At 37.0% G+C, this 15,604-nt stretch overlaps 1 protein-coding gene and 1 long non-coding RNA gene across 4 annotated transcripts; both read right to left on the minus strand.

Annotated features, from left to right (window-relative positions):
* Positions 1-954: 954 nt before the first annotated feature.
* LOC148869113 (protein EMBRYONIC FLOWER 1-like) lies at positions 955-9,396 on the minus strand. 3 transcript variants are annotated; one of them, XR_016107570.1, is made up of 7 exons: positions 9,134-9,396; positions 8,447-8,536; positions 8,087-8,288; positions 6,848-7,278; positions 5,072-6,774; positions 1,490-3,579; positions 955-1,396 (listed from the first exon to the last, which is right to left on the minus strand). XR_016107570.1 is itself a non-coding variant. In XM_088971496.1 (6 exons), the coding sequence occupies exons 3-6, from the start codon at positions 8,239-8,241 to the stop codon at positions 1,786-1,788; spliced, it is 4,083 nt and encodes a 1,360-aa protein (XP_088827622.1). In that variant the 5' UTR covers positions 8,242-8,288; positions 8,447-8,536; positions 9,134-9,396; the 3' UTR covers positions 955-1,785. The 3 variants fall into 3 exon arrangements, 1 of the variants encoding a protein (XP_088827622.1); XR_016107571.1 differs by lacking the exon at positions 8,447-8,536 and having other exon boundaries at positions 9,134-9,345; XM_088971496.1 differs by having other exon boundaries at positions 955-3,579.
* A 3,479-nt stretch (positions 9,397-12,875) lies between these two features.
* On the minus strand, positions 12,876-15,173 carry LOC148869114 (uncharacterized). The gene is made up of 2 exons (XR_016107989.1): positions 13,776-15,173; positions 12,876-13,684 (listed from the first exon to the last, which is right to left on the minus strand). It is a non-coding gene; the product is annotated as an uncharacterized LOC148869114 (long non-coding RNA).
* Between the last annotated feature and the right edge of the window lie 431 nt (positions 15,174-15,604).

Below are 15,604 nucleotides of genomic sequence, written 5' to 3' on the forward strand. Positions count from 1 at the left end.
GAGATCACCACCACAAGGAACATTGTTTACATTTCCCTAGCATTCCTGTTGCTAATAATAAATTAAGAAAGCAGATGATATCATTGGTTATAGTTGAAAGTGTTTGAAGAATGAATAGCAATCATGCTACCATTAAGCCTAATAAGGAATTTGGTTAGGGTTTGAGGTCACCTGGAATTTGGATATATCCCTTAACAAATGGTTAAGCCTCTTGAAACACTTTCAGATTAACAGTTATTACACAATCAGCTATAGTTGAAAGATTTCTTAGTTAGCATACAGCATGTCACACATGAGAAGAAGATAAAGGTGTAGGTTGCATCCTCAAGCCCCACTAGAATCGAATAAGCAAATAATAAATAACTTAAAGTGGTTAATAACAAGAATAAAAGAACTTTTTCTATAAGTTTCCCTTCTTCACAATTGCACATTCCCTACACTACAAACTAACAAGGATGAACACCCAGGATTTCCCCCTTTGTCCTAAAGATAATTTGTCATAAAACATTGAAAAAAATACATAATTAACTGTAGGTCAAGCTGATCTTTCAACTAATCAACCAGCCAATTGCCTAGGTCTTATATTCCAGAATTCATGCCTTATAAAGATACAAACTGGTCACTCATCTATATGCATTGACAGGATCATACCCATGAAAGATTTTGAATGTGACAGAGACGGATAATACTCACAGCAAGTTTCCTAAGAAGCAATTACTAACATTTAATTTATTTGGGTGGTTGCAGCATCCACTCCCAATGCTGTTCTCGAGTTTGACTGGAGACAATGGAATAATGACTTTCATATGTGAAGTCCTCAAAATATTGCACCAGGACATAGGTATCCCCTAGTCACAGCATTTAAATTGGAAAAGAAAATAAAAATAAAAGAAAACTGAACATCTTTAGCTAATTCCATGAAAACATGAATGAAAGACAAGTAGGAAAGGAAAATCTTGTGAACCCAAGAAACAGATTTATATTCTGGGGATAAAGTTTGATTTATTTATATTTCACTTTAATACCAAATTTCATGCCATAAGTCTTATTCCCAACTCATCCAAAGACACCATATTTGCATCGTATAGTAGAAACTTCCTTCCCCTGTTGGATTAGCAAATCTTGCAAAGCTTTGACAGTAGAAGAGATCCAACTGAAATTACCTCTGCAGAGTTGCAACTGGAAGGAGTACTAGTATAATTATACATATAGAAATGATTTTGAGATCACATTGTTGGATCTAAAACAGCTGATCGCTATGCTCTTTGCTCCACTTCCACTACTAGGTTAGTGGCAGAACGTCTGGACACTTCACCATCAATATCTACAGTTGACTGAAACAGAGGAGTCATTCAAGAGACTCTCTATATAATGAGAACTGTTGAATTTCATTAACCTGCAAAAGCATGAAACGTCACAGTACACTTGGTTCTGAAAATCATGAGGTCTATTTCTACAAGGTTGAAGAATATCAAAATGCCAGCAATACCTGCTTCACCACAACTTGCTTTTTTTTTCCCCATATGTGGGCCTGTAAAAGCTCCATGAATCAAGGTTTCAAGAATCACGATGCCTGATCTATGTGTGATATGTGAGAAGTTGTTTTCTGATACTTAGCGTTTTAACAGAGTTGCAAGAACATTTGGACGACTTATGATGACAGAATAATCAAAGAAAGCCCCTGAATTTGAAAAAAAAGACATTTCTGTCTAACATAATTTTGATATCATGTGATGCTTCAATTTCCAAAAATTGCATCCCTAAAGCTGCATCTCCACCTTTTCATCATTGTCGAGGGCTTACAGGTATAGTTGTGAGCTTCATCCTCTGTCTCTTATGCCCATCCATATTAATCATGCCAACTCTATCAATAGATGTTGTCTTTCTATATGGTAGATCACCACCTTCAATCATGTATATATTTCCTGCCTCAGGAAGAGTAAAATCAGCTGGGTTTCTATTGATGGTGCAAATTTCAGTCTTACGAATGGCTTTCACTGGTGATATTGTTTCAGCTTTCTTACTGACTTCCAGTTGAACATGCTTGGTTGATTCTTCTCCAACCTGTGATTGTACATCATATCGAATAGAACCCAAAGATGAGAACCCTTTTGGCAGATCATGATTAGAAACATATCCACGAATCTTTCTAGAAATATCATTTTTGAAGGAAGACCTCTGTGATTTCAGGCTTCTGGTTTGTGCCAGAGTAGAGGAACTTTTTGTTTTCCTCTTTTCTTGAAATGTAAGCGAGTTGGGTTTGGTTTTAGCCACAAACACATCTGTAAACCCAATAGCTCTTCCAAAATTTCCATCTTTATGTAATGAAGAACCAATCTTATCTACCATATGAGCTGGAGGAAAATGTTCAAAAGATTTTCCTGGATGATTGTTTTTGTCAAAATAATCACATGAAAGTGGGTCAATCAAGGCCTCACTCTTCTTAGATACTCTAAATTCTGGCCTTGACAACACCTTGTCATGATGATCATTGAGAATGAGAGGCTTTTTGGGGAACTTCTCCAGGTTCCCATTTACATTGACAATTGTACTTGAACATGCCCCAGCATCCATGAGTCTAAGCAGATGCATTGCTGATATTGTTTCATTAGTATACAGATCCAATGGCCCTACCGTTTTGGAATGACACTCATTTCCTTTATCCCTGAAAGCAAGATGTGACCTATTCTCTATATCCATTTCAAAGCCTACTTTTTGCTTTTGAAGATGGGATACATTTTCATTAATCAATTTCAGGCCATGATTCATGTTCAGGTTCCCCTTTTGTAATGGGACTGAACACTGGGAGAACATGTTTATGTTACTTGATTCAGTGAGAAATTCCCGAGGGCTATTAATTCCAAAAGACATGTTATTTCTTCTCACAGAGGACCAAACATCATATAATTCCTTGCAGCATGAGTTCTGCCGGGAAGAGCTCTGACACACATTATGTGCTTCTATTGGTTGGAAACAAGACCCAGGACATCTGTGCTCAAACATATCCCTACTCCAATTACAATTTTGAGTACCACAGTTTCTTTCAGAACAAGTGAAAGGAAACTGAAATCCAGTTGATAGCTTCCCTTGACACTCTGGAAATAGAGTAAACCTCATAGAAGCAGGTTCTTTCTCTGACTGGCTAACATTGAAATTGATGGTGTTATATCCATTGGCATGAGTAGGGCAGCCAGCATATTTGGTTGGTTTAACACTTTTACTTTTATAACATATGCCACTTCCTGCATTGCTGGACCAGCTTTGCATGAGAGAGCTCTTCCTATGCAGCAATGCCAATGGCTCATCCTCAGGAGCTTCGGCAAAGTTTGTTATATGAGCACCCTTGATGTTGTCAATTGTTTCTGTCAAGTTGAACCTCTTCTCAGAAGTGTTTTTTGCATAAAAGAGACGCCTCTCATATTGATTTTTGGCCATAAGTTCAACAATTTCCATGGGGATGTCATCAGAAACTGCCTGTTCATGCACTTTATCAGCCCCTTGATCACATTGACTTGTTGAAATTTTTGGAATCTCATCAACTTCAGTAACATTCTCATAATTGCACATATTGGATGTTTCCTGAAATAAGTACATCAATACTTCTATACAAATGCAATACCTTAGGAACAATTCAAGAAGAAAATATTTAGAGAAACAAAGAACAGAGGAAAAGAACTTATCAAAAGAAAAAGAGATCAAAGGAAAAGAACATAAAATTCTATATGCATGTACTGACATAAAAACGGTATATACATGGATGTCTACACGCAAATTTTTGTATATATATGCATGCCTACGTGAAAATTACATCCATAGGCACTGATAAACTAATCAGGATTACACAAGTCAAAGAGATTAGACACAATACTTCTGTAATGAAGAAAACAGAGATAATTTAAATTCAAAAAAAAAAAAAAGACCCAATCAACCCAGTAATGTGGTCATGATACAGAAGCAATAAATACATATAAACTGAGACACCAGAAGCCCAAAAGAAGTACCAGTGCCTCTTCACTGGATAGATGCTGATATACTGTTGCTTCAGAAGTTGGAAACAAGTAGCAACGAGATAGTTTATAGTTTTTGTGATGAAAAGCTAAACTTAGTCTTAGCCTGTTTCTATGACCTTTTGCCATCTTCTATCAAAATACCTACATTTAGGCCAAAAAACTTGAGAGACAGTTTAAAGTCAATTTTAACATGACTCAATAATGTGATAACACCTTTCTAACTACCCTTCCAGTGGTATTTTGCTACATCATCTTGTTATTATATCTAAATTTAACTGAAATCAAATCTTGCTAACCAAAGTGTAAGATGCCATTTTAAATTATGTTTAGATTGAGAATTTCTATAAATTCCAGGCTTAGTCACTGGATGAGAAAATGGTCATCTTGTTTAAAAAAATCATTGTGTATCTCATGGAGAACATACTCAATTAAGCTAAAAAGTACATATTCCTTGGATCTCCAGAATGCAAGGGTAAACAAACACTTGTTACCAAAATTATTTCATGACAAGAGAACAATAATGGTTCCAAACTAACAGAATAGTTGATCATAAATACCCATGTTAACATGTTATATGCTTAGATCAAAGCAAATAATCTGTTTAATCTATTTAAACCTTCTTAAGCTATAGAAGCTAACAAAATTTTCTCTAGCCACACAAATATTCATTTGTTGTCAAAAGTTAGTTGTTATTCTCTGATTATAATGCAGAAGATGGAGATTTGGGATGCTTCTGTAACACATAAAGGTTCAAGGCGTATGTTTCATGCTTAAATGTTATTGGAATGATCAGCTTTTAAAGTTGAGTGCGAAAATTAATCCTACATAGCATGATATAGGGTGCACATGAACAACAAAGGAAAGTGGATCAGAAAAGGGAAAAACATAACACCACACAACATATTTCTAAAGCAAAAATTGCAGATAAAGTATCTTGCAGTATCGAGATGAACAAGGAAGGAAGACAGACTAAAAAAAGTACCTAGCAAATACCTAATAAAGAACTGCAAAGAAAAAGAGTGCCACACATATAAAAATGCAAGCAAAAGAAAAGCCCTTACCTTTGGCTCACATGTTAGGAAAGAACCTCTGCCTTCAACAGAGGACACATTGTCACACTTCTTACTCATGATAGACTTTCTATCAGTTGCTACATGATTTTTCATACTGCAATGGCTACCCATTCTAGAAAGTGCACTTTGTGAAGATTTATAAGGACCTGTTGCATCATTCAAGGGCATTCCATCAACTGGAGGAATTCTGTTTTTCTTCTTACCCAAAATATGTTTGCCACCATTGTTTGGCGGAACAACATAACTTTGAAGACCGGATATCTGATCACTCCCTGCAAGTGCACTTTGTGAAGATTTATAAGGACCTGTTGCATCATTCAAGGGCATTCCATCAACTGGAGGAATTCTGTTTTTCTTCTTACCCAAAATATGTTTGCCACCATTGTTTGGCGGAACAACATAACTTTGAAGACCGGATATCTGATCACTCCCAGCAAATGCATCTTCTGCTGATTTAAGGGAAATGGTTTCAGCCCAAGCGCACTTGACTTGTAAATCCCTCTTAACCTGAACTTCTCTTTGAACACTTTCTTGCCATTGTTCCAAGAAAGGTTGCCTACATTCACTTTTAGGCATCTTCTTTTTACACAAGACAATCTTTTTATCTTTTCTACATTTGGCCAAACCTGCCTCAGAACCAGGATGTGAATCCACCTTAATGGATGTATCAACTACTTCAAAATTAGTAACTGTAGTATCAATATTTCTTATTTCTGCATCTCCCTTAGAGATCCCAACTTTTTGAGGAGCATCCTTGGGCTGGATCATTCTGGAGGGCCCCTTGTCTTCATCCCAAGATATCTTCCTTTTCTTTTTCTTGACCAGAATATCCTGTTGATCATTTCCTTGGATGGCGGTGTGACTTTTGACTTCAGGAAATAGGCCTGCCTCAGAAAAAGAATTTTGTGATGCTTTACATTGAGCACCCTCAACCTTGGTGTGATCAATGCTTCCATCTCTCTCAGAGCTATAATTTTTGTTGGATGCAGCCAAAACCTCGCTTCTTATTATGTCAGTCAACATACGAACCTTTCTTGTTTTGATCTTCTGCAAAGTAACACCAATACCCCCAAGTTGGTTTGCATGATATTCATAACCAAGATTATCTCCAATCAAGTTCTCATCATTTTCAGAGAATTCATAGTCACTCTCATCCAGATCCATTGGATTAAGTTTGCCCATCTGATAAGTGGCAGTATTTGGAGACTCATTCTTCTGAATGCCTGCATCTGCTACCTTGGATATCACACATTCTGTCATTATGTGCCTGTGTTGTCCATTCATTTTGCCTACATTGCCAGTGCAAACTTCTGGGTCCTTGTTATACATTTTTTTGGAATCATTTCTCATGCATTTCAGCTTTCTAAAATTCTCCCTGGCAACTGCATTTCCATGCCTTTCGTTGTTTGGTTTATGAAATTCAATTAATTCATCACTCTTTGATTTCAGATGAATAGTTTTAGAAGCTTTCTTGTCATGAGAAACAAATGGAGAAGCAGTTGCAGTTTCCCTGGCAGATAAATTGCAGCCTTGCTTGTCTATTTCAAAAGTAATAGTAAGTTTACCTTCTCTACTGAACTTTTCCTTTCTGTAGTATGGATCATCTTTTGTTCCACCATAAGTTTGTCTCAAAATTACCTGGTTAACATAATCCTCTGGACTACCATAATGGCCATTACATCTACAGAAATCTGCAGAAAACAAAGAAATGAGAAAACGATTTTGGTTTCTTCTTTGAGATTTAGGGGCTAGAAATGAGTATACCTTCTTTGATACTATATGCAATTTCAGCTTCCTTTTCATTCTTATCACCACACAATAATGGCCTATACTCAACACCATTCACATTAGTAGAAGCATCTAATTCGGCTTTTCTTTCTCCACACATGTTCATTGCAGGTGCGTGTTGAAAATCATGAAGCAACCTTTGTGCATCACCGTGGGATAGTATAACAGGAGTTCCATCTGAAAAATTCATGTTGATTCTAATTCCAGTATTATGACAATTGGCAAGCATTCCAGCTTCAGATGGAGAATCTTTAGCAACAATTTTCTGCAGACAGATTTGGCAACCCCACCATCTGAATTCTGGAACATACAAAGGAGGAAGCTTTTCCATATCGTTATGGTTACCAACTGTTGGAAATGGCCAACAAACCTTCCTGTCTTTTTTGCGCATTTCAGCAACATATCCACTGTGTTCACAAATAAATGATTAATTACCAGAAAAGTTTGAGAAAGAATCTATATATCCCATATCTACAACATGAAATAGAAGATTATGCTTGTCAAAGCACTCTCAATACACAAGCTTCTAAGAGCATAACCATAGGCACTCCAAAATAGGTTCCCTTGGTCAACCCAATATTCAATCTCTTGTCCATTTCTCAGTAAGATATTGCAGGGTTGGATGACTGAGGTTTCTATCCTTGATCTTTGTCTGTGACTACTTAGACTGCTTTCCTGTTTTATTTATTTATTTTTTTATTTTTTTGAAAAAGGTAAAGTATAAATTCCTTAAGACAAAAGAAACTGTACAATAATCCAAATATAAGTTCATTAGACTGCTTTCCTCTTTTAATAGTGTAAATCACTTGATAAAGGACTACAATAATCCAAGTATCATCTTGAGAAAGAATGTCAAAATAATCCAGTACTTCTTTGATATCAAGTTCATTTGTGGAATACTTTAAGTTCAGATAACTTAGATAGAAAATGTTGTTTGAGGAAGTAATTTCACATATCAAACTCAGCATAAAAGGTTCCCAATTAAAATTTTGATTTGACTCAAAGAAGATGACAAAATATCCAGAATCATAATTCATGAACATGAAGACTACACTAGTTAAGTTGGCAATATTACCACACTATTCTATTAAAGAAAATCCTTATCATTTAATCCATATGAAATAAATTAAGGTTGATGTTTATCCTAGTGAAGAATTTCTGCAAAAAGGGTAACTAACTTTAGCATGCTTATAAATAACTACATTTGAAGCTTACCGAATTGAAAAGTGCCTACACTTGCCTCCCTCTTTTTTATTGTCTGCAGAGACATGCCCAATGGATCTTGATTCAATGACTGACATAGTAGACTTGGCAATAATAGTTGAATCACTTCTTTCACAGTTACTTGACCCCATAATATTCTCCTCCATATTACACAACAAAAGGAGCAATACTGCACTCCAAAGGGATAAAGTTCCTACACACATTCATGCAAAAAATAATTGAGTAACGGGATGATCAATCATGTTAATTACTGAAGAAGAGTACAAATCCTAGGGTAGTCCTACTATTGCACTTGAGGAATGAAACAAGTAAAATTATGGTTTAACAGAGAAAGGTGGAACTGCTTGAAACCAGTCACACGACTAAAAGACTCCTTTCAAAGATCTAGTTGCATCACGGTAACATCATCCAGATTGAACATGAGCACATGATTGGTTTTAACTGCAAGAATTAGAACAACTCACTTCCTCAGTGAAGCTAAAGAGAAAAGATGTTTCTTTTTGCTTTTCCACGGTTTTCATATAATACAAATAACTATCTAGCTGAACCCACCTTCAGAAATTGCAAATTACAACATAAAATAACACTTTCGAAGAGAACAAACAAACACTTATTCTGGTTTACTTGCTAACCGGAGAGCTTCCAACAAGAAAAGGTGTTTCTTATGTCTTGTGGTTCATGATAGAACCCTCAACTATCTTGAGGCGTATTTCTACCAAGTCTATAATATAACATAAAATCATGCATCTTAATCTGAAAACAAATAGATATTAGGGTAGTATATGAGAATGAATTCGCAGCTGAGAAACAGTAAACTCTACACACAAAATATAACAGAAACAGTAATTATAGATAGCTAGAAGACTTAGAGTTTTAGCATAAAATGAACTGAAAAGCAATAGCCAAAGTCACAAGATGAACCCGACATGAAATTACATACAAGCAAACCTAAAACACGGACCGGAGCTAGAACCGAGCTGCCACTTACACGGGCGTCTAAAGAAAAGATCATAGAGTAACAAGAAAGATCCAACACACCTTATCTCAACGAAAATCAGGAGAAACGATGTTCCATCAGCTCGATCTCGGATCTCAACGGTACCCCTAGTAACATATCTTAGAACAAAGACCATTTGAGAGCGAAGCTCAACAGATCAACCCAGCAACAATATTCAAAGCTGGTTGATCATAATTCGAGTGCGAATGCTGGTGAAACCCTACCTTTTAGGGTTTTGAATGGTTTTTTCGATAGGAGAGAGAGAGAGAGAGATCTTTTTTTATCTTTTTTTATTCTCATCTTCCTTTATCCGTGAAAGGGAAAATTTTAAAAGCGCGCTATGACATATTGACATGTCGTAAGTTGTACCATTCGCGTGTTGTGTGTGGTGTAAGAAAGAGAACTCAGAGGAATGGAAAACCTCCTACGTGTCCCCTTGTTTACGGTGCTGCCCTTATCATCACCACCCATTTTCCTAAAAATCCTAATTTGTGGACAACCAAAAGAAGGAACCCTAACCCTAGCCCAACCACAAGCAAACCCTAACCCTAATAGCGAAAGGTAAATTTGTTGTCTTCATACCCTTAACTAGTGATGAATAGTGCATATTAATCTGTTGACTGGCCACCTTTTCTCTTGCCACCAAAATCTGAGAGTAGAAATGAGAATGATTCATGAGATAGTTGTTCTTAATTTTTGGATACAATGTGCTATAGAACACGGCATATTAAATGGAATGAATGTTAAAAAAAAAAATCTAATGATCATGTGGATGGATCATTTAAAAAATTTAATTGAAATCACAGACCATACGAGTAAATTAATCTCCAAATAAGGGGACCCCATTTTAAACACATCCCTCAAAAGATTAAATATGAGGTATATAGTAGAGATTCCCAACCACCAATATAATCAATGTTTGGCTTCTGGATTGATTAGTTGATTGATGGGAAGAGAATTTGATATTGCAAATTAAGTGTTACTATTCTAAGAAAAAACTAACTACCACTCATCAGTTGTAGTTATAAAAAATTAGGGTTGAGTTTATGGTAATATATATATATGTTTTTTTTTGGGGGGGGAGGAGAGAGGGAGATGTAGAGAGAGAAAGAAGTGGGAGGAATCAAGCAAGTACAGTGGCCCCCACTAACATCAAGAAAACTTTCAAGTTGAGCAGTTGGGGAAACAAGTTACTGTAGTGGATGTAAGCCTCCAACCTAAAATCTATCTCTGGTTTAGATCAAATGGTGGTTGTTTTTCTCTTTTTATGTTGTGGGGGACACAAGATCACCAAAATAAAAAGTACAAATGTCTTGGTCTTCTTGGACATGAAAGGGTAATAAGAAAATGAAGTAGACATTCCAAGCCATGGAAGTCCACACACATGCATGCCCATATATGAATACATGAGGATGGCCCCATTGATGACGCAGAGCAGCTTTTTTTCCACTAGTTTGGCCGATACAAAGATGGGACAGGGCATCAGCTATCAAGACCTGGTTTGTGGTGGGCCTTGTTTTAAAGCATATTAAATAGATTACTCCCCAACTTTAACTTAAGCTTCAAAGGCTTAACCTTACCAAAGGTTACGAAACGCTCAAATGAATGAAAGATTTTTCTTTTAAATACTCAAATAAAAGAGATATTGAATGGCTTTGATGCTTGATCTAACTCAGGTCAGAGAGAGAGAGAGAGAGAGAGAGGGTTTTGACAAGCGTTCTCATCAAGTAAAAGAAGATATTGAAAGGCTTTGATGCTTGATCTAAGTCAGGTCCTCCCCCAGATTTTTGCCATTTGGGCAGCTGCGTAGAGAGAGAGAGAGAGAGGATGCCATTTATTGTCATTACAGCCATCTCCATAGATGGGAAGAAGATATATTTGCATGAAAATTACTGAAACACTGATTCAAAGTTTTTGTTTTTTGTTTTTTTTTTTTTTTTTTTTTTTTTACTTTAAAGAGAAACACCCATAAGTGAGCTTATCAGCTTGTCGTGCATGCAGAGAAGACCATGTTATCTTTGTATTCTTTCGTGTAATAATTAATAATGAAATGACAAAATAGATGGAAATCTAAAGGCTAGCTGTAGAATCCAAACAGGTTTTCTGTCAGAATAAACTGATCAGAACTGAGATTCTTCCAGCACAGTTACAACTCCTTTGCTTAAAACACTGAAACTTCACACACACACACACACGCAGAAGATGATAACTTGTGCATTCTTTTTTTTCAACTAGCTGTTCCAACTTAACCTCCTTAGCCCAATTAATTCAATCAAATCTACAATATTGTTAAGTGCTTCTAGCGTAAAGACTGAGCACTTTACAAAGCCTGCAAAAAGGATATAAGAGACAATTATAGAAAAAAGATGATTCTTAATGCTTTTGCGAAAGGCTAGAAAAAGCGATTTGCGTAAATTTCTGATGGTAGTGAGAGGCGTTTCAGGCGAGTTCATGGCGTATTGCTGACTCTTCTATCCTGAGATATCGAGTGCAGCAGAATCGGCGTCAGAGGCTTAAAGGGTGCGAATCTTGAGAGATCAAATTTGGATCTATTTTGAAGAGACCCAGATTTAAGGGATTACTTGGTCTAATAATTTGTGTTTCAATTTCTGGAGAGCTCTCCCTCTGTAAAGGAGTACATGTTTAATTTCTTGTTTTCACTCTCTTTGATGGCGTTGTCAAAAACTCCAAATGGGAAACCTGTGCTCTGAGAAACGTAGATGGGATAACAGTTTACGAACTCAGTATGGCTCCATGTGGGGCACAGCCAATATGGTGTCTGATAGAGACCATTCCTTGGTTAGTGCAGAGGAGATGCCCCACTTCATCAGATGATTGCAACCATCCGAACAAATTCCGTTCTTTAACTTCTTTCTGGGGATTCAAAGAAAAAGGAAAAGAAAAGAAATAACAGCACATATTCGAAGAAAGTCTATACATTGAACGGGGTTAATCCTCCAATGTGGGTTGTAGGACCCACCACCCCATGAAGGGAATCAGCTTCATATGAATCTGCCCTACTTGTAGTCTTGATGTTTATAATGGTATCTCAGAAACAACTCAACAAGTTCTCCCACCATCAGAACCCAGATTGAGTGGAGCATCAAGATGATAATCAGAATGATGATCTGGTTAGATCAGGTGTTCATTTCAAAGATCCCTTTTGGGTCCTGCTGTTATAGACCACCATTGCGCCCAGATAACTTGGAGTCTGATTCTTCATATATATAGTAGTAGTTGTAATAGTTTCACCTACTGTGGTAATAGTGATTAGCAATATGTAAGGTGGGGAGACTCCATAATTATTCTCCTTTAATTACTCCATCTTTCTGTACAGTTTTTAAGTACACCCATTTCATGATGATGAAAATTTTCTTTTAGATTATCGCTCAGTTTTCCTTTAAATGCTTTTCTGCAAAGCAATTTGAATAGTACTGCAGTATAAGTAGTATCCTATGCCCTTTTAATTAATGTTTGAGGCCCAGATTTACCCAAAATCAATGCTCAACGACCCTACTCTTCCAAACAAGATAATGAGAGCTTGGGTTTTAGTAATTAATTAGCCTCTGGCGCCAACATACAGTAGCCGATCTAATATCATTGGATCACCCGCTCGATACACAGTGGTAGCATTTGATACCCATTTCTATTCAATGAAATGACACGACGAATACTGAAATATCAAATCTGGAGTAAACTAAACTAGATCTCATAACTTTAATTAATTGAGGTGTGCAGTTCTATTCCATCATAATCATTTTCTCTGGTACGTAGAAACCTCGATAATTCAATTTATATATATATATATATTTCTTCCTGTCATGACAACCCAACATGAACATACATCGGAAAAGATTTATCAGGCCGAGAAATCCAAGCATCACGCGATCCAATAAGTTCACAGTAAGCGATCGAAGCAACCCATTTAAAAGCTTACTGCTAAACGCCCACTTTTATATGTTAGATTACCTAAAAAGATCTTACCTGAACCCCTTCAAGCTGGTTATTGATGGATGAAACATGCAGCTTATAATCAAATCTTCCAAAGCTACTTTGTTCTTGTTAAGACTTATGAACACAAGTAGTATAAACCATAAAGCAGGTCTCAGCTTCATTAGGGAAGTGTGGCAAAAGATTGATATAGTGATATTCTGTCTTGATCTACACTGTCATATCTATTTCATAAACGTGCCTTTTTTGTCGAGTCCTGGAGGATTCAGTTGCGTGTCGAGAGGAAATCGCATCCAGTTGTGGAAATTCTGTTGCGCTTATTGCACTTGTCTTTGTAATATCTAAGCTGGGTTACACTGAGAGCATGCATAAATTGACAAGGGATAGGTTGCTGGAAGGCTGCCATGATATTGTCATCCTCCATTGAAACTTGACAGTTGAATCAAACATCTGCAAGTGTTCTTCAGAAAATACCATCTTTGGGTTGACTGCATGAAAGATTAGAGAGAAGTGTACACAGATAAACTCAGGGTTTGCATGCTAGCTGCATCATGTCAATGGCGACCCTCATGGAAGAAGATGACTCTGAAGAGCTTCCACAATGGGAAGGTTGCAGATTAACGAATGTTGATACAATAAACCTGCTGCCCAGATTAACGAATGAGAGGAGTAGATCAAACAGAGTTGCACAAGTAACAAGCTTGGTGTAAGTATGCAGTTCGATCGATCTACCAGTAAGACAGATACAATTTTCTTATCGAGACGAGACTTTGGGCCGGATGATTTCACGCACTCCCTTGCGACCCCCAATGAATCACGGGCACGCAGCCATGGAAATTACAAAGAAGTTCATGCCATGTCTTGAATTTATTTCCATCTCGCTGACCTGTTCGCGTTTTATTGGGATGTCGCAGCAGATGTGCCCTCGGGCTGGATGCAGTCAATCTGGGAATGCCAGATATGGTAAATTACGTGCATGAAACGCCTTAAAAAATGGAGAGAGAGAGAGAGAGAGAGAGAGAGAGAGAGAGAGAGAGGAGTTAAGAAGAGCATCAGGAAATTCAAGCAATTCAGTGCCAGGAACGAAGATCTTTCACAGAGAATTCCATAAGCTGATGGAATAAAAAAAATGGAGTACCAAGATCACGAAACACTGCACTGTCTTCTCCTGCTTGTAAAGACTCTGTATAGAGTGATGAAAGCAATAAAAAAATGCATTGTTGAGAAAGTTTTCAACCATCTACATTAACCAACACCGATCACATCTTTTGAGGTAAGCTAGAAATGGTAGAAAGTTTTCAGCTATCTACGTCAACCATTGCGTCCTTGAAATCAAGCCCAGGTGCTTGATTTGTTCTCTCTTGCACGCACTAAAGAAGCTCAATGGCGGTTTGTCTGATCATTCTGCAAAAGCTTCTCGCTGTAGTTCGAAACTCGAAACTGAGCCAAGACTCAGTGGTACATGTTTACAAATTCACATAGAGAACATTCCAGAGGTTGTGAATGAGTTCTTTTCTCATGGCGAGCCAAGAGTATAATCATTCCACCAAAATGCTAGACGCCATTAGAATAGAGAGAGGCACTGCTGCAATAAATCCTTGTGAAGATGACCAGAATTTAAAAAATCCTCATCAACAGCGACGGTCGGCATGTTTTTCAGATTAATGCCGGTCAATTTTCGCGATTTCGGTGATTTATTTCGGCTGAAATGTCGGATTAATAAAAACAAAAGCAGTAAAATGGTAAAAAATTTAACAAAAATATTTCGTCCGAAATACCTATAAATTTAATATATATATATATATATATATCACGGACTCGGTTATGTAACGGCCCAAGTTTTCGAAATTCAAAACTTTTTCTTTGGTACAAAAATTTGAAACTTCGGCTCCAGATTCGTGAAGCAATACATCGATATCCATCTCGCAGGCGATGCATGAGGGGCCCCACTCCCATAGCTAGTTAATGGGAATGAGTACTCAGGATCTGCTGAACTTCTTTAAGCTGAACTTGTCTGATCAGAATTCTAATCCTCCACTCTTTCTGCCCACCCAAAAACCCTCCATTCCTGCACCAGTACTCTGCCAAAATATTATTAAGCTGTTGAAGCTTGAAACAATCAATGGCGTTGGTGGGGTTGGGTTTTTTAAGAAGAAAAAGGCAGAATCAAGCAATTAAGAATATTTATCTTTGCTGTGTGACCATCAATGAGCGATGAACACGATAAGGCTCTCACAGTCTCACGGCCACACGTTTGCTAAGGTAACGCTACTTCTGGATCATAACTGACCAAGTAAATATATATATATATATAGTAATTTTGTGTTGAAAACAGCAAAGCAAAGGCATAAAGTTTTGCTTTTTTCTCTGCTTTAATTTCCATCAAAACGATGCAACCGATGGGTCGATGAATGTATGTAGATATGAGGAATGTTTATTTATTGATGAAAGAGTGATCAGGCAGTGAGATTGTTCATCATTCAACTCAAAGAATAAATGTTAACAGCTCTTTAGATATCTCAACTTTTGAGCTAATGGCTGATCATGAACAGGTTACACTT

Source organism: Nelumbo lutea, chromosome 2, assembly GCF_056320005.1.
Source record: "Nelumbo lutea isolate HS-2025 chromosome 2, American lotus-T2T, whole genome shotgun sequence".
Classification (NCBI taxonomy): domain Eukaryota; kingdom Viridiplantae; phylum Streptophyta; class Magnoliopsida; order Proteales; family Nelumbonaceae; genus Nelumbo; species Nelumbo lutea.